Source organism: Brachypodium distachyon, chromosome 1, assembly GCF_000005505.3.
Source record: "Brachypodium distachyon strain Bd21 chromosome 1, Brachypodium_distachyon_v3.0, whole genome shotgun sequence".
Classification (NCBI taxonomy): domain Eukaryota; kingdom Viridiplantae; phylum Streptophyta; class Magnoliopsida; order Poales; family Poaceae; genus Brachypodium; species Brachypodium distachyon.
Window position 1 is genome coordinate 40316329 of NC_016131.3, and position 24953 is coordinate 40341281.

General features: G+C 42.9%; 3 protein-coding genes and 1 long non-coding RNA gene across 5 annotated transcripts; 1 reads left to right on the top strand and 3 right to left on the bottom strand.

The window, feature by feature from the left end:
* Positions 1 to 7436: 7436 nt before the first annotated feature.
* On the bottom strand, positions 7437 to 8841 carry LOC106865746. Its single transcript, XR_001405075.2, has 2 exons — positions 8226 to 8841; positions 7437 to 7750 (listed from the first exon to the last, which is right to left on the bottom strand). It is a non-coding gene; the product is annotated as an uncharacterized LOC106865746 (long non-coding RNA).
* Positions 8842 to 9189: 348 nt separating this feature from the next.
* LOC100843241 (protein-tyrosine-phosphatase IBR5) lies at positions 9190 to 14469 on the top strand. The gene is made up of 5 exons (XM_003563869.3): positions 9190 to 9597; positions 12668 to 12767; positions 13128 to 13185; positions 13279 to 13385; positions 13879 to 14469. The coding sequence occupies exons 1-5, from the start codon at positions 9355 to 9357 to the stop codon at positions 14190 to 14192; spliced, it is 822 nt and encodes a 273-aa protein (XP_003563917.1). The 5' UTR covers positions 9190 to 9354; the 3' UTR covers positions 14193 to 14469.
* Positions 14470 to 15329: 860 nt separating this feature from the next.
* Positions 15330 to 20872, bottom strand: LOC100843542 (trigger factor-like protein TIG, Chloroplastic). The gene is made up of 13 exons (XM_003563870.3): positions 20546 to 20872; positions 20253 to 20336; positions 19520 to 19648; positions 19066 to 19154; positions 18792 to 18975; positions 17679 to 17769; positions 17242 to 17396; positions 16901 to 16993; positions 16625 to 16717; positions 16392 to 16472; positions 16168 to 16317; positions 15979 to 16074; positions 15330 to 15733 (listed from the first exon to the last, which is right to left on the bottom strand). Exons 1-13 carry the CDS (start codon positions 20798 to 20800, stop codon positions 15656 to 15658), a joined length of 1578 nt encoding a protein of 525 aa, XP_003563918.1. The 5' UTR covers positions 20801 to 20872; the 3' UTR covers positions 15330 to 15655.
* Positions 20873 to 22447: 1575 nt separating this feature from the next.
* On the bottom strand, positions 22448 to 24180 carry LOC100841902 (aspartyl protease family protein At5g10770). Of its 2 annotated transcripts, none has more exons than XM_024457393.1 (2): positions 24027 to 24180; positions 22448 to 23932 (listed from the first exon to the last, which is right to left on the bottom strand). In XM_024457393.1, exons 1-2 carry the CDS (start codon positions 24160 to 24162, stop codon positions 22650 to 22652), a joined length of 1419 nt encoding a protein of 472 aa, XP_024313161.1. In that variant the 5' UTR covers positions 24163 to 24180; the 3' UTR covers positions 22448 to 22649. The 2 variants fall into 2 exon arrangements, with proteins under 2 accessions (XP_024313161.1, XP_010229859.1); XM_010231557.2 differs by having other exon boundaries at positions 22448 to 23938.
* Positions 24181 to 24953: the final 773 nt, after the last annotated feature.

The following is a 24953-nucleotide window of genomic DNA, read 5'->3' on the forward strand; positions in this document are numbered from 1 at the left end:
TTTAATCCCCCGGTTTAATTAAATGGCACTTTTGCAAAAAAGCCCCTGTAACTTCAAATGCTTATAACTTTTAACCTCTTTGGCCAAATTTGACAAACTTTACCTTTTTCGAAAGCCCTCAACCTATAGAATCTTTTGGCACTGTTTAAATTTAAATTAGAATATTTGAATCACATTCAAATTACAGAATAGTGTTTTATGCCATTTAATTCATAACTATTTATTTAGAGATCGTTTTTAAATGAAACCAATGCCCAATTTTTTTTTATTATCCTTTGTCCATTGGGACAGAGAAATAAATATTTTGAATTAAATTATTTGGCTGATGCCAATAAAATTTTAATTTAGGGTTTTAATAAATTGTTTTGGCCTTTTGTTTAAATTATTTTTTTAATTGCTAATGCTAAGGATCAATTGATCACCCAAATAAAATAAACCCAATCATGTCACATGGTTGCATTGCATGATAGCATACATTTTTGTCGTGATGTGAATGGTGTGTTTATGTATGTGTATGTTTGTTTGTTTGTATAGTTTTCTCGGAGAGCGAACCTTATGATTGTGACGAGTGTTTGAACTCCAACTGCTACCAAGGCAAGTTCACTTTGACCATCATCCTATTATTTTATTATGCACTAGATTTTATTAGTTGCATTGTTAGGATTATTATTGTATCTATGCTAGCTTTGATTCTCCTAGTAGTATAGGATACCTTTGCCATGTCCTCACCACCAATTGCCGTCGTGGTAGTAAAATGCTATGCTATGATAATATACGAGGATGGTATTAATACAATGTGATACTATTGAATTACAATATGGTTTTCCTAGTGTATGACAAAACAAGTAATTCAATGAACCGTTCTGGGTGGGCTGCTTTGAGGAAGTGGAGATGTATGCGACGTCAGGTCCATTTCTATGGGTCCATTTCTATGAGTCGTCTCGCCATTTTTATGGGAGCGCATGCGTTGCAACTGAGGAATGCCACCCGGAGTAACCAGAGACTGGACTAGTTTCCTGTTTAGTAGCTTCCAGTACAACCACATGGTATTATGGGCTCTGCCAGGATGGATATAAGAAATATGAACCTGGATTCGAGGTGACATCGGTATGTAGTAGTGTAGGTTGGAACGCGTCCCTCGGGTGGTTTGGGGGAATATGTTATGAAAATTCCTGTAATCGATGCCATTGCTACTCTACCTTGAGGACAGCAAGGGGTTAACACGTCGATTTTTTGTGGGTAAAGTGTACCACCTCTCGAGAGTGTCAAACTAAGTACTTAGCCTTGTCCCCGGTTACGGACAATTATGAGCGACTAGATTTGGGGGCTGTAAGGAAGGTCTCACTCATTCCAATTTCATAATAAAACGAATGGATTGAACTGGGTAGGAGCATTGATGTGTCTACTCAATGTGCCTAGGTTAATAGGAGCATGGGTGTTTCTACCCCGTGTCCAATAGAATTTAAAACTATTTGTTTAAAACTGATAGGATTGAACTATGATGCTTTTACGCAAACAGCCAAACTCCACATAGCCAAATTATGCATGTACTTGGTAGGTCCTTTATAACTCTAGTGAATTTGCCAATACATTCAAATGTAATGACCACGTAGTGGCTGCAATTAACAATGCAGGTGGATCCGACGATGAGTGAGGTTCGTCGTTATGTTGTGGGTCATGTGCTTACGTTCCAACATGCTCTCACCTTGGAGTAGTTGAGGACCTTATGTTCTACCCTTTTCCGCTGCAGTATTTTGAAACATCGTTTTATGATGATGAAACAGTATTTGTTTTATGCTGGCCCAAGAGGTCATGCGAGGTTGTAAGTACTATTTAAATTCTGGATGATGCGATGTAATAAAGTACTTTTGACCTTTGTTTCTGTATATTTAATCATGAAACTGTGTGTGCTAGTGAGTCGATCCAAGGACTAGCACAAATAAGCACAGAGATCGAACCCTAGTAAGGGGGCGGTCGCTTCACTTACCGAGCCGTGCGGCCCATCTCCGCGCACGCGCCGAGCCGCACACCCACTGACATGCGGGTCTCGCATGTCAGGCCCGTCCCTAACCTCAAACCCCGAGCCGATTTTCCTGGCCATGAACATGAGCCGCGCCCCCACGATCTCCACGCGATTTCTCCGCGATCACTCCCCCATATCCGAGTCCAAGCACGTCAGATTGAAGCCCCCGAGTTCCTCTTCTTTTCCCCTCTCCTCTCTCGCCCGAACCACCATCGAACTGCTCTAATTTCGCCGTGCCACCTAGCCACTGTCGCCGCCGTGTGGAGCTCGCCGCCGGTGACCAAAAGGTCCGCAGTCGCCGCCACCCCCTTTTTCCTTCTCCCCTCCTCTTTGTGAAGCTTTTGACGCGGTTACTTTTTATTTTCGGAGCACCGAAGCTCGAGTTCGCCGTCACGCCCGAAGCACACCGCCAGCCGCCACCATCCCGACCACCTAGGCGTCACCTCCGTCGCCCGCGAGGAAGAAATCCACCGCCACGAGGTTCGCCACGTCAAGCCGCACCTCCCCCACCTTGTCCCGAAGCCGGAGCCGCACCGGAGACGCGCGCCGCCGTTCCCCCGAAGCGGCCGCCGCCACCGAGCTCACTGGAGAAGGAACCCTAGCCGGAGGTAAGGAAGGCCCCATCTCGTCCGTCCGATCTGGATCCCACGCCTGAGATTTGTCCACTTAAGTGAACCGGTACCGGCTAATAGAAAGACGCCACGTGTAATCCTTTTTTATTAAAACTAGGTAATACCCCGCGCGTTGCTGCGGAATTGTTAAGACATATCTTTATAAACTAATAATAAAACAAACAAAGTAAAACCGTGATTAGCTAAAAAGAGAACATTCTGCTAAGTGTCTAATGGATTGATATAGGCACACAAAAAATAGTCTTAGGTATGAGGAGTTTCGAGTACAATTAAAGTAATACTACATCAAATTAAAAAAATGGATTAGGAAATATGTATCAAGGTTACAATTAGACTTAGTTCAGCCACGGAAGCCCTTTGTAGGCTTTGTTATTATCTCTAAAAGGACAGCTCCCGTGGAAAATCACAATCAATACCAAACAGTCACCAGATTTTGGAATTGCACTAACAATAAATAACCTTGTTAACATTGGAACTGCATATTATAGTAGAATGGAATAACTTTAATAATAACAGTAACCTATGTATTATAACGGAGCTAACTGAAACATGTTTTGGCTATGAAGCATGAAAGCTCTTACAACATCAAACTGCATTAAACAACTATATTTTGGAGAAGCATCTCCAAACAAAAGATGATAGGTTACCTTTGCCACCACAAACATGATCACAATCAGCGACTACAACTTTTAATTGCGTGTGGACTCACTACCAAGTGTTCACTGTATAGGAAACTGATGGTGTGTGGAGAAATTATAAGATGAGAACATTAAACTGACGTACTTGCAAGCAAGAACTTATTATCAAAAGTATTGCCTCCCTTCAAAGCGATAAACTCACAAATGTGTGTAAGAGAAGGTAGATAAGAAAGAACATGGCACTATTCCAATTCCTGAAGCAAACAAATAAAAAAATTATATAGATGAAAAGTCACATCGCAAATGGTGATGACGATAACTTAATTATCATACCAGCTTCTCGGCTTCTCCAAATGGGCAAAATACAGCAGGCAGCAAAAGTTGGTTTTAAATACAAAATCAAGATCAGTTATTCGGACAATCAACAATAACCTATCAAACTATCAACAGAGAAAAAGTTGCATTTGTATATATCATACGCTCGGCAAAGGATGACCGTCAATGGCTTTGAAATTTCAGCTCTAATATATCTATGAGAAAGATAAAGCTTGTATATATATTACATGCTGGAAGAAAATTGCATACTAATAGATGTAGAAAGGGTGCAGTAAAAGAATTAGATCAATGTAATGGGGTATCAATGATTACATTGCAGAAGCATCATACCAATAAACTGATATTATAGTGGGAAAGCTTAATTGGTAAAGTAAACAGACTATGTCTACCGCCCGAAATTCAGGCTAAGTGATAAAGGTACACTGATTAAACTTCTTGTCTGTCTTTTCGACGAACAATTGGTAGGCATCAGCTTCATAGATTAAGAAAGAACTCCCGTACCTTCATTCATTCCTCTTCCTTTTGATCATCAAGATAATAAATTAGGTGCTTCATCAATAATCTTCCATTCCCTGATGTGTGATGGAGGATTTGGGATGCCAGCCGGTGGCGCAGTTATGGTTCTCAAGCAAAGTACGGGATGCTTGGGCAGGGGGCTCCATTTCTTTGCCCTCTGCTGGCACCGCACACCGGCCGCTCCCAGCATGGCGGCGTGCAGGCTGCACTCCGCTCATCCGCGGCAAAGACCTCCATGCGCTCCTTCTCTTCCTGGTCGACGACAGCAGTGCTGATTGGTTCGTAGCCTAGTCGTGAATCATACTGCAAATTCTGGACGGAAACCAGAAAATCTGAATGCCGATCTACATCGGTAACCATGCCCTAAAGCTCGAATAGTTGGGCAACGACCAAGAAAGAAGAAGATGAGCCGAGATGGGCACTTGGGCTAGCGGCAACTACTGAAATTGCTGGAGATATAGGAGGAGGAAGAAGAGGAAGCGGAGGAGGCTGACGATTTGTATTGAATGGTAGCGGGCAGTGGAAGTGGAAGATGAAGGGGAACGGACAGAAAGTTTGTTCTTCCATATCAGGGCCAAGCTCGGGGCAGATCAAGGCAAAGGGAAGCACCGGGCACATGGAGTCATCGATCGATTTTTTTTCTCCGGCTGCACAGGTCCCTGGAGACTGCTGATGGGCTGGGAACATGGCCTAGGTGCCTGCTGTGGCCCTTGGGTAGAACGCGACACGACCGGCGCACGGTTCGCGGGCGGCACAACACGGGAACGTAACGCGGGGGAACGGAGCGGTGAATAGAAGGATGAATAGAAGATGGAGAATGCTGACGTGGACGATGACGTGGATAGGCTGCATGCGCAGCTTGCTAAATTTATTGCATTTGGTGGGCTTCAACTTTATAGAGTTATAAGATGTTTCCCGGACCGAAATTTAAAAAGGGACTTTTGCAGAAAACTCTCCGAAACTTCAAACGTTCATATCTTTTAAACCGTGTGGCCAAATTTGAAGTTTCACACCTTTCTGGAATCCTCACAACATGTAGAATCTTTTGGCACAGTTTAATTTTGAATTTAAAAAACTTTAACAGAACCAAATTACAGAATAATTAATTATGGTTTCAAATTCATATGAATTGTTTCAAAATGATTTTGAACCTGCTAGCATGTTGTAAAATGTCTAAAGGTTACCCTCTGTCCATTAGGATCAGAAGGGAAAATATTTTGTAAATAATCTTGCCACACCAAATTAATCTTGCTCCTTGCCTTATAAAAATCAAATAAGCTTTTAATTAAATCTCACCTTTGTTTTGTACAAAGTAAATATTTTCTTATTAGTTTATAATCTGTCCAAATCTTTTGTAATTGTCAAGTTTAAAACCCAGCTAAGTATGCATCATCATGACTAATGCATCATGGCATGTTTTTGTATTGAATAGCACGTTTATGTGGGTGTGTATTCTTTTATTTTAGATTGTTTGGAGTGTGAACCTTGTTGTTGCGAAGAGTGCGAGAACTACCACATCTTTGGACAAGGCAAGTTACACTTTGATCATCTCCCAAATATTTTTACTATGCACTAGTTGCTTTATTAGTTGCATTAGGAATATTATTTGTATCTCTATGCTAGCTACAAATCGCAGGTAGTATAGTTTACCCTTGCCATTACCATGCTACCAATTTGTCATCGATTGTAGTTGAATGCTAAGCTATGGTAGTATCGTGGGGGAATCATTACATCATGATAATATTATGTTTATGGAGAAATGAAATTTTTTATTAGAGTATGGCAAAACAGTTAAATTAATAAACCATCCTGGGTGGAGGGCTTTGAGGTTTTAAATGTTATGCGACGTCAGGTTCATTTCTATGGGACCATTTCTATGAGTCGTCTCTCCGTGGATTCGGGAGCGCCTGCGTCGCAAATGTGGAATGCCACCCGGGGTATCCAGAGACTGGACTAGTTTCCTATTTAGTAAATTCCAATACAACCACATGCTAAATGGGTTCTGCGGGATTGAGGAAGTTGTTTGAACCCAGGTCCGGAGAATTGTACTGAGGTAGCATGTGTAGGGGGAGTGTGATTCTTCCGTGATCTGGGGAATGACTTCTGAAAGTCTTGTAGTCGATGCCGTTGCTACTCTACCCTAAGGACAGCAATGGATTAACATGTCGGTTTCTTGTGGGGAATGTGTACAACTTCTCGAGAGTGTCAAACTAAGTACTTAGCCGTGTCTCCGGTCATGGACAATTATGAGCAACTGGATATTGGAGCTATAAGGATAGTCTCACTCATTCCAACTTCATACAAAAACTTGATGGTTTGAACTTGGGATAGGAGCACTCGTTGATGTCTATCTGGTGTCCTTAGTTTAATAGGAGCATGGGTGTGTCTACCGCATGTCCAACAGTGATAAAACTATTTTGCTTAAAATGATAGGATGAAACAAAGATGCTTTTATGCAAATAGCCTGAACTCCACCTTGCCAGATTATGCATGTACTTGGTAGGTTCCGATATAACAACTAGTGTTCTTGCCAATACATTCAATGTATTGACCCTAGTGGCTGCATTTTTTGATGATACAGGAAGCTCTGACAAAGAGTGAGTGTACGTATTTGCCTTGGGGTTACGGGTCTACATTCCAACATGCTCTCACCGTGGTGTTGATGTAGCCCTTGTATCTTTCGCTTTCCGCTGTTGAACTTTTGTTTTAATTCGAGCTAACCCAAGTGGTTATGCCAGTTTGTAAGTATTCTTAAATTTTGGATATTGCGTTTTGTAATACTCTATGATATTACATTTTGAAACTGTGTGTGCTAGTGAGTCGATTCAGGGACTAGCACTAAAAGCACAGTGATCGAACCCTTGTACGGGAGCGGTCGCTTCAAGGTAGCGAACGTTCGCTCCCTATTCCATCCCTATTTGCTTTGCATATCAAACGACCAATTTTGCAAGATAAGCAAATATAGCACCTCTTCAATGGTCTCATGCCAGCAATGGGTACAATAAATTGGTCAAAATTATCTCAAGCCAGTATATATAATTAGCAAAAAAAAATGCATTCTAACAGTAGAAATATTTGCTTTGCATATCAAACGACACCAAACAAATCCAAAAAATTTAAGACTGGAAAATACAGAATCTCTTCTATGGTCTCCCCTGGATTAGCTATATACACTAACTTTGGGCAAAATTATCTTAATCCAGCATATATATAATCAGCAAAAAAAAACCTTGAATGGCAAAGATAAACATATATATTACCTCAACTTCACACACAACTAAAACATATAGCTTCTGAGCATATGCTTATTTTCTTGTCTTTTATTTGGTCTAATATTTGCACAGAATATTGGGGGAATGTACAACTACAGACAACGAATCATTCTCACAAGTTTCTAATAAACACCACGAAAAGGTCACTTGTGGAATCAATCCGGAATAGCTCAAATTTCCTTTTATCTGTTTATATATTCCTTACTGATGTTTTTACAACAATGGAACAAATCTGCAATGAAAAGACACAATTAATCATTCCTGGTTCCGATTTGAGATCTCTTCCTCCTTCTCGAGAGTTAGTAGTGAAGGTGACCTTGGGCGCCAATGAAACTGCACAATTCGGTTAAGAGAAAATTAAAAGGCAGAGCAAACTATAGGTGTTCGTCCAAAGAAGCAAGGATGCACTGGAAAGCTCAAGTTGGTAAAGGAGTTCCTTTGACGAAACCTTATAAATATGCTTCCCGATGAAAGATCAAATCTTAAAATTAAACATTTTCCATATCATGGTCGATCGAGCTAACCGATGTCGCAACGAATATGAACCAAAACCCAGATCCAAACTCATTTCAGTTAAGTAAGACAATAATCCAGTGATTAGCTCGCCTTCCAGTGGTATCATGCAGGCAATACAACGAACACCTATTGTGCGTGACACAGGTGGAGGGGAGAGCAGAGCAATTAGGTGCAGGCAAGCATGGAGGTCGCATCTTACAGTGTCGAGAAAGGAGATGGCCTCTCGGGTGGTCCGGCAAAACATGTATGTTTCCTTTGCATCCACAGGAATGTGTTAGACATTTTCTCATACCTTGGTTGATATATAAGTACATAGTGTTCTTGGTATTGAAGACCTGGATGCGGTTCATCCCGTGTCCCTCCGCTCCGGCTGCCACCGCAGCTCCAGCCGCTCCTGGCTACCAGCTCTTCCTCCTCCTCGACTCGCTGGCGGGCCCTTACCTTTCTGCCGCCCACGAAGTCGGCCTCCGAGCCCTCACTTCCCTTGTCGGGTCGTAGGCTACCCGTCAAGGGCATCGCTTGTGTCTCTCGTGCCTCTCTATTTTTGTGGGAAAGAGGGGGGAGGGAGTGGGTGGGGGCACGACGGCGGTGTGTTGGGGAACAACGGCGGCGGAGGCAGAAGCGAGGAAGGGCAATGGAGGAGGCGGCGCCTCTCCGGGCGGGGGAAGAGAGAAGGCAATGGCGGCGGCGGTGATGCGCAGAGGGAATCGGGCGAATGGGAAGAGAATGCTTTCTTTCGTCCGTTTCGTGTGTACTTTCTTCCGTTTTTGGTATGGGATACAAACGCTTAAAGAATATGGATTATCGACGGAACTTTCTAATGATATATTATTTAATTATTTAATTTATGTTTAGTTAGCTAAATTGATGATTTAGAAATACTGCATGCCTCATAGTTTAGGACCGAGGAAATACATCTGAATGTTTATTTATTGTATAAAATAATATTTCTGTTTAGTATTTCTTCCGTCTCAAATTAATTGGTGCCGGTTTTTTCAAAAAAAATCCATATAAATTTTCGAAATAAAACTGCAGTCCATGTTTTAGTGGAACTTTTGCGAAAACCCTTGTATATTTCGAAATTAACGCCCAGTTCACGCTTAATTGAAGTCGCGGAGTCCAGATTTATTTCGAAAATTTACAGATTTTTTTTTAAAACCGGCGCCAATTATTTTGGTAAGGAGAGAATTTGGCAAGGAGAGGGAATAGTACAATTTTATGGCAACTCGGGCGTCCCACCGATCCGATCTGAAAAAAGTCCATAAAATATCTCCAAAATCAAATCAAAATACTAGGAAAAACCGGAAACGCCTCTTTCTCCTCTTCCAGATCCTTCCTCTCCAGCCCCGTTCCAGCCATCCCCGATTTGACCACTCGCTCTCGGAGCAGAATCCCCTCGATTCGATCGGTGTGAGGGGGCGATGAGGAAGCGGGAGCGGGAGAACCCGTGCGGGATCTGTGGCCACTACCACAAATACGAGGAGGGAGAGCCGTGCGGGGTGTGCGGCCACCGCCCGCCGGTGGTAGGGTCCGTGGCGGGGGCGCCGAAGCAGGAGTCGGCGTTCCCCTCCGAGATATTGAAGGACTTCCTCTTCCTCGGCAGCTACGACAACGCTTCCCGCTCCGAACTCCTCAAGACCATCGGCGTCTCCCACATCCTCAACGTATGCGTGCTTTCGCTTAATAAGCTTACGTTGATGCATAGCTTTCATTCTCTGCGTTGGACGATTCGATTGGGCTTGGTTGGCGCACGGGCGTAGGTTCGATGCTGAGCTGAATGATACGCATGCGTAGGAATGAATGGAAGGGTTTCTATTTTAGGGTCCGTGCGGGCTCTTTTTGTTATCCAATTTTTGTCCAGTTCATCTGTCGTCAGAGGACTCGGTTTCACGCTGTTGGATTTTTGTAAGTAGGATTGTAGGTTGAGAGAGAGATGGAATGTTCGTTTCACAACCTTCTTGCAACAGAATGAGAGTGATGAGCATGACAGCAGCAGGCGCAGTGTTCTAGTGTAACGGTTAGTTTTAATTTGTTGTGCTTAGTGTTGAAGGTGATGGGGGGCCAAATGTCCCGAAATGTTGTTTTGAAACCTCCCTGCACTTGCATGCTTCTTTCGTTACTTTTTGTACTTATTGTTGAAGGTGATGATCCAGAGCGGCAAATGTTCAGACATATTGTGTTCAATCCCATCTTGTTTTTTGCTCAAATAAACTTTGTGGGCTGATGGTAGATTGTTGGTGTATTACATGAAGTGAAGTCGACAATATCTTGCAAAACTTTGTTCTTCTTGAGTCATTGTGGACAAATTGGATTTATTTGCATCTGTGTTGCATGGAGTTTAGTTGGATATTGAGTTAGGGTGGGTGTGCATACGTCCAGTTTTTAAAATCGTTGATTAGTTTGCATAACCCTCTCTTTATGCTAGATTTGGATGGTTCGTTTAATCTGCTTTCTGAATACAAATATTCGGAATCTGTTAGACTGGTGCTCCAGGGATACTGACTAGAGTATTTTTAGAATTGCTTCGGCATCTGAAAACGTTGAATATTTCGCATGCCTTAAAAAAATTGCTGGCAAGAAGTTTAGTTTTAGCGCTTAAAAATGTTTAGCGGTAAAATTAAACCAGAACAGCAAAGATCTTTAAAATGCTAAGAGTAGTTAAGAAAATATCAATGCTAAGGAGAATGTTCTAAACTGCAACTAGCAATTAAATCCTTTCAGATGAAGAGGAATAAAATATTAATCACTATATTAATGTGCATAAACTAAACATCAGTGCACTAACAAATTTTTCTCGTACTGTGTTAATTGATTGATCCATTTCTCTGAACTTCATTTACTGGACGAAAGAGAGCACATCATCCAAGCCCGCAATCACCAAATTCAATCTGTCAATGCATCATTTTTCATATTGGATTTGATGATTCACAGGAGATACTACTGGCTTGCTTAGAAATTTGGGGAAGTGTTGCATGTTATGACCTGTGCCTCTACCTCATACGATGATGACTTCCAGGCATACAACATTACTAGTAACTAAGGTTCTAAATCACAGGTTATAACTATGGCAGCTATTGCTATGTATCATGGGAGCTGTTCCACGTAGTATCTTATTAACAATAGAAAATAATACTAGATACAATAAATACTAAAGTCACATCAAATATATTAGCGAAACACAGTGTTTACAAGTACTATTATACGTCCATAAGCACCATAATTCAAGTATGGAACCAATCAAAGTAGAATTGCAATCTCTATTTTGCCTTCTGGTAAAGTTGTATTTCGAAATAAACATTCTATTTTGTAATAATGTTTATATGGATGGCTGAGCTATTAGAAGTATAGCAGGACATTAGCTTGTCGCTTAGCGTTTAGGGTCCCAAAAGTACACTATAGCTAGCTATTTAGAACTTTGGTAGTAACTTTGGCTCACTGACCGATCACACTAACAGAACTGTGCCCCCCGTCTAGTCTTCTGACAAAAAAGTGGTGAATTGCCACTTCTTTCCTTGTCCAAAGAAGGCTGATGCAGACTGGTCTATCGTGATTTTCAACCGGAGCATCATGATGTAAAATGCCTCTACCTCATTGTGTTCAACAATGCTCCACTGGGTCGCGGGGGTTCATAAAGACCACAACCTTCGCTTGTGAAGGTGACATGAGAGAGAATCTAACAGGCAAATGAGAGAGAAAGCGGCAGTGGAATGTGGGATTTGGGGTGCAACCAAGTTTCAAAAGCCCATCTCCACTCTATTATTTTAATACAGAGTTGTGGTTGCCTCTCCATGCGCCACATACAGTCTCCGTGCAGAAGGGCGACTGAGCCTGGCAGGGTGCGACATGGGCTAAGGTGAGGTGTTTAATCGAAGGAGAAAGAGGTGGAGGATAGCAGAGGAAGACAATGCAGGAAAAACATAGTGGGAGTTTAGGAGCGAGCTGATCCTACGATTCTTTGTTTAGATATCATCTTTAGCCATTGATTCTTTGCTAGTGCTATACATTGGAAACCTGAATTAGAACCACTGGAAGTATAATTGTGATAAGTACTTCCTCCGTCCCAGTATATGAGGCACGCACGCGTCCCAAGAACGTTAATTTAACTACCAAAATATAAATTATATGACGTAAAAATATATATCATTAAAAAGTTCATTTGACTACGAATCTAATGATATATTTTTTATGAAATATAATTTATATTTTGCTAGTTAAATTGTGATCTTGGGATGCGTACCTGCCTCATATAGTGGGACAGAGGGAATATTACATTTGGATTGAATAGTTAAGGCTCCAGTCGTTTAGTTGTAGATCCATGTGACATAGTGATGTTTTCTGAGGTTTGTCATCTGAAACTTTGCAACTATTCTTGTTTGTTAGAAAAAGAAATGACATCTTACAGCTCTTTATGTGGCTGTGACACTGGCAGACTATGGCTGTGTTTCGTATTACGGTGAATTCTTCTCATAAACCCATTTTCCACACTCGCCTTTGCCTATTTTATTGTTTGGCCCACCAACTTTTTCCTGCTTTCGTGTCTATTTTCTCACAGCGAATTATAAGATATATCAGCAACAGCAAACTAGGCCTACATTTGTGCCAAAACGTTTACTATCTGATCTTGGGCTGATACTCTGTTGTGTAAACACATGTCACATGTCTTCTGAAACTCTGAAAATACTCCTGTTCTATTTGGAACTGACATGAAATTTTACAATGCTTTTTACCTGACAGACTGTACCCTTATGCCAAAACCTTTACCGGAATTCATTCACTTATCACTGCCTTCAAGACGACAAGACATTGCAGTTTGATGACGCAATCCAGTTTCTAGGTATCACTGTTGTTCTCCCAGTCCTCGGCCTGCAACAGTAGACTTGAAATATCTTTAACATTTCCATTGTTCTATCCTGCAAGATTGACAATGTGGCAGATATTCTCTATCTCGTAGCATAAAAATTCTCCACTCTCAATCTACCAATGTATATGGTTTCTATGATTATATTTTAAACTTATGTTCTGTAGACACCCTTGTAATTTTATTCTTCTCTCTTCCAGTCCCCCTTCCATGCATGCCCCCTTCACATATTGAGCATAGGTTTATTTGGTTCTCAGGCCGTTGAGCATAGGTTAATCTGGTGTGTAGTCAATAAGGGCATCCTATACCTACTTATTTTGTTATTTTCAACTTCAGAACAATGCGAGAGGGATAAAGCACGTGTTCTAGTCCATTGCATGTCAGGGAAAAGTAGGTGTGTACATGTAACATTAATTCTCATTAGCAGTTGATTGTTTCTGATATTCTTGGACTTCTTTGACTAATGCTTTCAGAACACATTGATCAGGTCAGCTGCCTTTGTGATAGCCTTCTTGATGAAGTCCAGAGGCTGGAGACTTGCACAATGTTTTCAATGGGTGAAAGAACGGAGACCACAAGTGCAACTGGCTGATGGTAACTTCTTACCTTTTATAGACTTCTGCTCACATTCAAGATGACTCGTTCTAAAAAACTGATAGAAAATCTAAATATGAAATTTACAATGTTGATCTGCTGTAAGGTGGTACTAAACAGCGCAAAACTTTTCATGGTATGCTGTTAAGGGTGAATGGAATTAGCAAATAGCATTGAACTAATCAATTTATGCTGTTAAGAGGGAAACTGGACTTATGACTTATGAGCGTCCGACTTACGCATATTTAGAAGGTTTTATATGGTCCAGTGTACAATTACCACTGAACTACTCATCAGTTTGCTTGAGAGCATCAAAATGCAATTAGTGAACAGTTGAGCTGCCGCCATGCGTAAATTAATCAGCAATTGAGCTTTTATCTTGAAAGTCCGACTGCATAAATACTTCTCTCTAGCATATTTAGATTATATAGTAAGTATGAAGTATGAACATCATGGTGGACTAAAGAAAGTTGTTTTACTTTTTTTTCTACAGCGGCACAGCAGCAGTTGATGGAGTACGAACAGAAGCTTTTTAGTTCCAATGTCTGCGTGCCAGCTCAATATTTTGCTCCAACAGATACGTTCCCTTCTCTTGGATTTGGTTTTCCAAAACCGTCAGGGGAAGTCCAGGTGCCTACCTTTAACCAGCAGGCTCCAGCATCCATCTTTGAGCGGGTCAGCCCGAGCAACATTCCGACTAATTTCACATTTGGAGCTGAAAGAATTACCGAAGCGGAGCTCCCAGATAGCAATAACTTTGGTGTGGTCAACTTGTCTGGGAGTGATAACATGATGGACAGCTCCTAGGTTGCTTTTGCAATGATAGATTTCTCGGGATGTTTTAGATTTCTGAGTAGAAAAGTTGCGATTTTTGTACGGGTTTGTGTGATCATTTTGACCATTGATATTTTGTGCATTTTAAGAGGCACTGGTGTGCTGTTATTCAACTTTTGTAGGGTAATTCAAATGAACTGAAATTACGCCGGAAGTTGAGTAGAAGCTACATATGTGCTTGTTAAATTGTATTCCTTCCGTTCCATAATTCTTGTTGAAATATTACATGTATCTAGACGCTTTCTAAAAATAGATGCATCCATTTTTAGACAAATTTGATACAAGAATTATGGAGGGGGTACAGATTTGTGTGAAGCATGGCTCAAAATCTTTTGACGACGACGAGGGATACCGATCTCTGGTGTCCGAACGGACCAGCCAACCACCACTGATTAAAGTAATCTGGTTCGTTGATTAATCTTTACAATGTACTACGTGCACTTCTCCATACAAATGGCCCTCCTGATTTCTATTTGCTTCCTAAAACTGCCTGAACCCTAGATCACGCTTCATTTCAGTACCATAAGATCACGCTTCCGCTCAAATTTTTTTACGTAAAAATGTAAAAAAGGAAAGCAAAGAAAAAAAGTTAAAGTACAAGGATGAAAAAAGAAAAGAGTAAGATAAATTACGAATAATAAGCAGCCTGCTGCTTACGTGCTTTCTCACACATTTCAAAAATTCAAGTTTAACTGCTAATTAGATCAATAATACAGTATATTTTGTGTACCACAAAAATTGTATCATACCCAATTTTATATACAGTATATAAATTCATATCAAAAGAAATACATATATAATATAGCACTCCATATAACTTTTATGTCACATGATCCATATATTATCAATGTAGTTGGTCAAATAAAATCTTTGAGTGCATGCTAGATTCTTGTCCAGTACTACCAGGTATACGTTCTTGTCTAGTAACAACCCAATTGGAGATCAGTTTTCCTTCGATCCCCTCCAATCCTCTCAAACCCCCATGTAACCGAGCAAGCTTTCCCTGTGATGCGCGCGCTCCCAAAATATTTGGGTGGAAATTAAAGGAGGCAGCCCCGTCGCTGAGCACTCGGCAAGTCACATCCCGGCCCAAAGTGTGGAAATGACAAATAGAGCTGAAGGAAATTTATTCATTGATTTCCCGTAAACAATATAGCTGTGAGCCTGTAACAACGAAGACAATTTATCCGTTCGTTCCTTGTAAACAAATAGAATCATGACAATTATCTGCTGCAGAGTCGATTACTTCTGTGCAAAGCACGAATATGTACTAACAGACTTGCCCTTCATCTACAATTCCCATCTGCGTATAAACGCTTCTCTGCTTGCTATACACAAAACAAACACTTCATTGCATAGGTCTGCAAAACAAAGATATCGCAAAGAGTTTGCATGCCTGCCATCTTTGAAAACTGGCAGCTCATCTAGCATCACACTCATCGTCTGATGTACTCGATCGTGCAGTTCTCTTTGAGCCATTCAAGCACCTTTGCAGCCTCTAGAACATCCTGAACCTGCGTTGTTGAACGCCACAGCAAACACATAATAAGGTTTCCCAGCCATGGAATCAAGATGAGATATGGCAGATATTTGTTGGTTCACTTCATACTGGGCATGCTCATGGTGGTTTAATTGTCATCCAGTGAGTATGTATTTTAGTAGTTGAAAGAACTGACGAATAAGATCAAAAGGGTGTTGGCGCACCGCAGTGAAGTGAAGAAATTCAGAATCAGAAATATCAGAAGAAACAGTTAAAAACCTGCTGTTTGATGTTCCCCTCGTCGTAGTCTTGATTATAGCGTTTGAACTCTTCTATAGAGTTCTCAACTTCCTTGATGAGCTGTTCGGTTGAGTACTGCATGGCGATACGTTGTTAATACATGGATAAAAATGTGCGTATTAAAAGCCTAAAGAAAGAGGTTCTACAGAAACAGCAGGTATCTATCACCTGCAAGTTTTCAGCCTTGAATATTTCACCAACAGCCAACATTTGTTTAATGATCCTAGTAATGTTCTCCCTCTCATTTTTCAGGTATTCCTGGACTGACTTTTCACTTGAAAGGGATGCTAGCTGGTCTCTATCTAGCTTTGTTTCTGCCTGCAGGAATTAATAGTCTAATTGAAAAAGCAAGATATATAAGCTAATTGAGTGTTACACTGCTTGTTCAGTACCTGAAGTTGCAGAAGTTTGGCTCCATACAACATTTGGCCTTGTTCTTGAAATAAGGAGCGTGGAACATCAACTTCAACCAACTAAAAATACCAAGGGAAATGTTACTGAAAGCTTATGAGATCTTTGGAGAAAATGTAAAGGAATTTGGTAATGAACCAAACGTAACATATAAATGATCACCCCTGAGAGAGACTGCAGAATTCAAAAACTATTTCAGAAGCAAGCCCACAACCTGTCCCAGCTGATCGAGGATTGCATTATCTGTTGCTTGTTCTATAGCTGTCTTCTCCACTTCTTTGCATCTTTCCAGAATTCGTTCTCGAACCTGTAACAGTCAAAAGGGATGATTGCCATCAAACACTTCAAAAGTTATTAACCATCATATTATAGGATGATCACAGTTTACAGCTAATATTTCACAAGGTGAACTGCTAACTGAGCAGGCCCAATGGGTACATATCCAATAATGTTGATTGCAATGACTATTACTAACTACTGGAATAGAAACCTGATCCATGGTAGTGCATCCTGGAAGGAGTTTTTCGGCAAGTGAATCGTCCAATTCTGGCAACTGTCTGAAGAAGAGTTCTTTACACACAACCTACAGAATACAGTCAAAATGGAAATGAAAACCTCCAGCACTAGCTATAGACTGCAATACAAAATCTGTGTATGTGTTTAATCAAACTTTGAGGACTAACATACAAGCGTGTCTATATTTCCACATGAAAATTATACTGATAGATTCATCGCCAAACATAATTCAGAAGTGTTATACTATTGGTGTGATACAGGCACAATATGATGTGATTGGTAATAAGAGTGTGATCTTTAGGAAGTGACACTCACAGTAAACTGGGCACGGACACCTCGTAGACTTTCTTGATCAAATGACTCAGGGAACTGAATAGGAAATGATCTAGTCTCGCCAGGACGAATCCCAATTAGCGAACCCAGAAATCCAGGAACAAGGTTATTATTTTCCTCAGTGTCCAAGTGGAACCCTGTAAATCATAGTAGATATATATGACCGCATAGGATACAGATACATCACAGTGATTTGAAACAACTGGAAACGGAAGCAGTAGTGTGCATTCTGTCGATCTGATATACAAGAGAAAATTCTGAGGACATGCGGAATTAAATAACACAAAGTGTACAAAGCAAACAATTTTGCAAACGTGGGTAACTCACAGTGGACCAGAAAATGGTGTTTCTGTTTTATCAGGCCAGACAAAGGAGTTTTAAGAACAAAATAGAAGGCAGTTATGCAAAAAAAAACAAACCTGTGCTCTCAGCCGATGGAATTTTTTCACCTTTAGAGCCATCGGTGGTTATAGTTTCAGCAGATATATCAAATACCGCTAAATCACCTACCTGCATGTGTCCAGAAATGGATGCTGTTACAATATGAACAATTTTAACAATGCTTAGCATGCCAACTCCAAAGAAGGAAGCCAGGCAGTCCATAAATTCTTCATTTATATTATGAAAACAACAATACTGCTTGAAATTGAGCATGGAACTGGTAAGGGTAGATATGTATATGATAACTTGGCTGTGGTCAATATTTTAGGTCTCTAGCTCTCTTTTGTATATAGCTCCAGCTAATGGAGAAGATGCATATTTGTGGATAAGTCTTTCTTTCCTGAGTTGACATGGTATAAGAGAAAGCTCTAGCCATTGTGGCCACATATCCTCCATTCCTCCTCCCAGTGTTACCACCCTCCTTTCCAGAATCAACGAATCTACACTGACATCGATGCGGCCTTCTCTGGAACCAACCAGACTTTACCACCTCTGTCTTGAATGTGCACGGATATAGGCCACATTGACTCCCACCCTGGCCACCTTCCCTCATTGTCATCAGATTCAGTGAGCGTGTGCTGCTACAGACCCAGATCTGGGAGGATCTGAGCCAACTTATTGTCCATAGTCGCAGTTAGCGGTCATTGTTGTCGGAGTCAGCTATTGTTATCACTACTGCCCCTTATCATCGTTATATTTGGCCATCAGCAGATGCCATACGAGCACAATTTGGTGGCCTGTTAACAACACTAAATGGATGCCATCTCGTCAGTCTCCACTTCTCAGATCACCACGAACCACCATAATACTTGTGTTTTGTGTGCGCCCATGCGCGTGTGTGTGTTCTTTTTCATATACATCTCCTAATCAAATAAATGTACAATTCTAAATAATTCCTTCTTCTTAAGTAAATGGAAACATCTAAAGGGGCAAGTGTACAAAACCATTTTGTTTGGTGTGCGGTGCGTATGGGGAGTGGATTCTGGAAAGCTGTGCTTGTTGCTTCAAAACAGAAATCAGTACAACTAACACTAACCCACAGTAAAGGTGTTGCTGGTATATTACATACTAGAGAAACTAAAAGAAATCACCTGTAGGCCTCTATCAGTCACTATTCGAAGCAGCCCTAGAGCTTTACGGCGACGTTTAAGCTCTACCTCGGCTGCCTTTTCTGCATCAACAATTTCATCTATTTCAATAACAACTTTGAGGTTCTTATATTTGTCTTCAGATAACCACCGGACTTCAGGAATAATATCCACAGCAACATCATATCTGAGAAAAATTTGACATAAGCGAAAATATATTAAACAAGTTTTTTTAAAATGAAATAAGTAGAGCATTTAGATGGTAGTAACTGTCAACCTAAATACATCCTCCAGGGAGAACGAATTATTCATATCATCAAACTTAGTAAGAATGCGTACAGAATCTTCTAATGCCCTCTCCTCTACCTAAAACAGAACAAAAAACGAAAACAAAGAAATCAGCTGTACAGACATAATAGTAAGTAGAACAGAGCATATAGTATCTCTTTAGGGGGAGAAAGGTGAGCACAATTCAGCAAGAGATTGGGCCATTAGAGAGCTGAAGTGAAAAATGTTCTTAGCAAAATATCTGCTCAAAATATTTGACAGTGCTCATATGTCAGTTCAGTCATATGAAAATAATAGATTGCTAGCAGTTTATAATTTTCATCTACATCATCATTTTGGTAAATAAAGATGCAACAAAAATACAGGTTACCAGGGTTAGAAACAAAGAATCTATCATGACAATATCAGGTATTGGTAAGATAGGACCAGGGACAAATTCATACCGAGGACAACGCTTGAGGAAGCGTATGTCTTAAGATAGCTTCAACTGTAGCAGCCCGTACATGTTGCGGCCCAACGTAGTTTATAAGTACATTCTCTGGAACTATTTTCCCAGGCCGAAATCCAGGAACCTGGGAAGAAGCAATAGTAGCAGGGGCATAAGTACAAACTGTAGAATATAGGGCAGTATGCAGTACGGGGCAACGTCCTTCTTCGAAGATACGTTGCACATCTACTTCTTTTCTCATTTCGGAATTCTCTGGTCTTAGTGCCGTGGCAATTTTAATTAAATGCAGTATGACACTCTAATGCTTTATATCAGTTCCAAAAAATGTGCTCTAGCAATTATCAATTGAATAAGATGACACGAGCTGGAAATGCTAGTATATAATTTGAGCATTTGGAATGTCTAAATACATTAGATCTTGTTTACACAGAACATCAGGGTTTGATTTTTTATGGAAGTGCCAAACACTTGGCCCCAAACCAACAAATACTTGGTGACAAACCAACGAAAAAGAAGGCTCCCAGTGCTGAGTGCTAGCTGCTAAGTAGTGCAGCAAGAACGCAGCACATAGAGGATCCAAGGTTATTCAAGATGACAAAACATGTACTCTGTTAAACTTGGGGATAAGACTCTAGTTGAGCTCTGCGACATTTTGCTAACTATCATGCTGTGTCCTCAGGGATACAAATGGGTTTCGTTTGATATAGATGTTGGCACAGAAAAGGTACCTTGAAACGCTTCGAGTACTCCATAAGAGTAGTTTCGTAGCATTCCTGACATATCGAGGGAGGCACTTCCACGCTGAACTTGACCTGGAAAACAGAACACCGCGGTCAGAAGAATAATCATGGATTCATCAGTATAAAATCCCACTCTACCACTACTCATTGCACGAAACTGAGACAAGGAAATCCCATGTTACATCTCTAAACAAAAAAGAAACCCCAAATTACAGAATTATGTGGCTGTCCAATTCATATACATTTTGAGAGACAGTCAACTAAAGGGAGGCGGGGCTAACACTGGAGCCAGGCTGCAGCGTCTCGGTGACACGGACGGAGTCTCCACCCCCTGAAGCGGCCTCTCGGAGCTCTACGGCTGCCCAGGCAACGGGGAGTGGTCGTATCTGGAACCGCGAGGTCGACGTGGACAAAGAGCGAGAGGATGAGAGTGGTGAGCAGTTAGACCACGAGGCCGAGCGTGAGGAGTAGAAGCGGTTGCGGCCGGGATGGGTGGAGGCTGTGGAGACGACAGCAGCCGCAGTGGCGAGCTCCATGGCCGAGGTTCGGGGCGAAGCAGCGCGTTCGTTTTTGTGGGGGAGAAGAGAGACGAGGGGATTAGGATTTAGGAAGGAGATAAGCGAATAAAAAAGAGTAAAGTAAGATATTTTTGTGGATTTTAAAGCCCTATTTAGACAAAACTTTTAAGAAAATAATGTTATGAATAAATATCGTGAAACCAAAACCACCCCCGCATTGGTATCATCACTTCATCACATAACCAATTTTGTTTTATAAAAAACACACAATCATCACTATTTGGTTAATTATAAACGAAGAAACCAAATTGTAATAGTATTTGTAATAGTCGATAGAAAATCTGACTGGCTAGGTTTATCCGCCGGTCGCATAAGTGACCCGATATAAATAAAGAGCTTTTGCAGCCTACCGTGGAAGTACCAAACGGATCCAACCATTGATTCGAAAAGGGTAGTTCGGTCTTTTTGCTTTCTATCATTATCGGCGCGTCCAGACTCCGGCTTTGGCCTGACCCCAGACCGATTGACATTGAGCCGTCGTCGGTGACGCAGATGGCCGCTGCTTGCTACAGTTTCTTCAGTCGCCAACATTGATCGTTGTCGCCGCCGCCACGGAAGACCATGTCCTTTGAGAAGCCTTCCTAGACAACGACCATCGCGATGAAGGAGGTGTGGTGGTTGGCGGCGCCGTATTTCTCCCCCAGATAGAGCGGCGGAAGCCATTTCTCCTCTGGCGGCGCCACTCTCTCATCTCCGGTCGCGCAGGCGGCTGCTGTTCCCGCGGCGCCGCTTCGGTCGGCCGTTAGTTGCTGCTCCATCTTTTCCTTCCCTCTGCTGGCACAACGGCCCATTCGAACGACGCATTTGTCAGGTCCGTCGGCGCGGCCACCTTGCCATCTCTGCGGAGTAGCGGCCTCATCTTCTTCTCGGGCGCAATCAAGCCATTGAGGCGGCCTCGTCCCCACTGATGGCGCATCGCCCATTGAGGCATCAGAAGCCCAATCGAGTGGCGCACCGGCTTCATCTGCCCCATAGCTCCTAGGCACGGCGGCCTGATCTCTCTGCCGCCCCGGAAGCGTCCCTTAAGGCAGTGGCCGCCCAAGCGAGTGGCGCCGGCGGCCTCGTCCCCTCAACCTGCACATCAGTCGTTGAGGCGGCGGCGACCCAATCAAGCGGTGATTTTCTTTTTATTTTCTAATTACAAACAAAAACCAGTTAATACGGGAAAGACCAAAGTATCCTCATGCAATTACAACTTTGCCCTCCCACTTGTGGTACTCCAGTGAGTTTTAGTCCGTACTCCGTAGGAGATCGGTACAAATAGAAGGTTCATATTAAATCCGGTGTACCGCAAAAGAGCTCAGTAAATAAATCCGACAACCGTTGCTCTCCACCTGAAACCATGCTCGACAAATCACAACAATTAAGATTATATCCCGCAACACACAATTTATCTTGGGATTTAAAGGGTGCACTTTTTTCGAAAAGAAGGAAAACACTCCGGCCTCTACATCGATCATGCACACAACCATCAAAACGTGCACCTAATAGCATGTCTTTTCTTTTTTCTTTTTTTGACCGATAAGCAGCATGTCGTTTCAACATAGCGATTTTTCGTAGGATGCCAAACAATTCAAAAGGAATCACACAGTACTAATGCTCGAGTCATTTGTTCTTTTTTTTTAGAATTTTGCGACATTCAAACACCATTTTTTGTCGATTTGACAAGGGGTACACAATTCCGATCATCCACCGAAGCCACCATCTATAGAACAAAAAATAACCTTTTGTCTCCTCGCCTTGTTATTCAGGTCAGTCGGCGCTATGGTCTCTGCTAGCTGTTGAATGGGGTGAACACTTGGATCAATCAGCAGGCACCGGCCCTGAACCCGAGGTGTCCCTTGCCAGAATCATAAAGCACCTCGATGGTCCGCGTATTGACATTCCCGATGATCCCGAAACTGCCGTCACCCGCATCAGCGAAGGCGAGGCAGTCTTCCACGAGCACCCCCGACGGCACGTCGAGGTCCACGGTTGCTCCACCAACGAACGTGAGAGCCACCTTGGGCACGGTGACAGTGCCGTGACCCGTGAAGTTGTAGCACGTGTCGAGCGCGCTGTCCGCGGGCGGCAATAACGGGTACTCAGCCATGGCGCTCCTGAACGCCGTCCGCAGCGCCTTGTAGGCTGTAGTCGGGATCCCCGTGATGACCGTACCCGAGTCGACGATGTTGCCCTTGGCGAACACGGCGGGCGGGATGTCCAGCGCTTTCCCGCCCACGCTGATCCCCGTGAGCGTCACCACGTAGAACGTGGCGATTTTCGGCGAGAACGCGTGCATCGGGGTGAACACGAAGCCGGAATTGCTGTTGTTGGTGCTGTTGGGCGCGCCGAGGGTGAGGAACCCGGCGCCGCTGTTGAGCGGCGGGAGGCAGTAGGAGAAGGCGCCGCCGTAGACGGATGCCGTCTGCGACACGAGCGACTCCGGCGCGCCCCCGAGCCCGAGGAGCCCGTCGAACTTGTCGTAGGGCCCGTGCTGGTCGCTGCCGCACCCGAAGCGGAAGCTCTTCACTACGGCGCTCGAGCCCAGTGCCAGCGTCTCCGTGCTGTACACCCCCTCCGTGATCGCGCCGTTACCGTACTCGATGGCGTAGCCGCATTGAGGAGGCATTCCAGAGGTGTTATTGGTGCAGCCGTTGTCGTAGCCGTCGACGGGGAGCTGCTTGCACGCGTCGGACGCGCAGGGGATCGTGGCGAACGTGGAGGACTTGCTCGGGTCGAATAAGGGGTCCTTCTGCGGGTAGCAGTCGCTGGCGTTGCAGGGCTTGCACTGCACCCAGGAGAGGTCGCTTCCCGTGTCGATGAGCACCGTCTGCTGCACGGCCGGCGTGCCGATGCCCAGCGTCACCACGTACTCCAGCGAGTCCACGAAGCCGCCCAGGTACGTCGGGATGCTGGCGCCGCCGCCTTCGGACATCATGCGCCGGCCCGAGGCCTTCCGTAGGATGTGATCGGCGCGGGCTCGGTCGCTGCGGAGCCTCTCGGCGAAAGATGGCTTCTTCTTGTCCGTGGCACTGGAACCCTTGGGCGCGCACGGCCCGTGTCGGTGTGCCAGGGGCACCGACGCACGGGTTGGATCAGGATTTCCAACTGAAACTTATAACATGCATGATGATCAAATAAAAAGGTTAGCTAGGTTCACGATGGCGGCGTACGTGCATTAATTGCATGTTCATTTCCTGACCTCCAATTGGTGTGGAGCATGCTGCTGCTGGCACGAACGAGCTGGTTGGCACCACTACAAACCCGTGCTCGTTGCCTCCAAGTGCGACTGAACAGTAGCTGCATACCAGGACGCACAGGAGCAGAGGGAAAGCCATGGTTGTACGGTAGGTGGGTTCTCTCTTTTGCTGATGATGAAGTGCAGTTGATCAAACGGGCACGTATTTAACGGTCAATGTGGTGAGCATTTTGGTTTAATTTGGACCGATCGACGGCCACGCGAGGAATGTAACGGAGAAAACGAGACAAGGCTGACCGTTTCTTCCGTTGTCCTCAATAATGGATGTACGTGTTCACTTGTCCTATTGTTCTTGGCAATGTACGTCCACAATCTGTTTTGTGAGCGTTGCCAGATGCCAACGTATCTACAATTGGCATTCAGAAACAGCATTCGATCCAAATGCTGATTGTTAAACTAATGTGATCGATCATCCGTACGTCAGTTGCAAAGTCAACCGCTGAGCGGGAGAATGCTGCTTTCGCTGATTATCGATAGCACGCTACTTGCTTAACAAAAAACCTTTATTGGTACCAAAGTACGGCTGTTGGCGATGCTGACGTGAAAATATCACAAGTTGCTCACTAAATATTGTGTTAACTAACCCTCTAAACTAGCTCATAAATCCATCCCATCGAACACGTAGTACGAATATAGCGTAGTACGAATCTGGAGCATATGATCAACTGCTATTCTCAAATATAATATGTATAAAGTTAATCCTCGCTAAAAAGAATGAAGTAAGATTTTTTATGGATTTTAAAGCCCTTTTTAGACAAAAAATTAAAAAAAATTAATTTTATGAATAAACATCGTGAAGCCCAAACACCCCCCGGAGTGGTATCATCAGACAACCAATCTTGTTTTATCAAAAAAGCACAGTCGTCACTA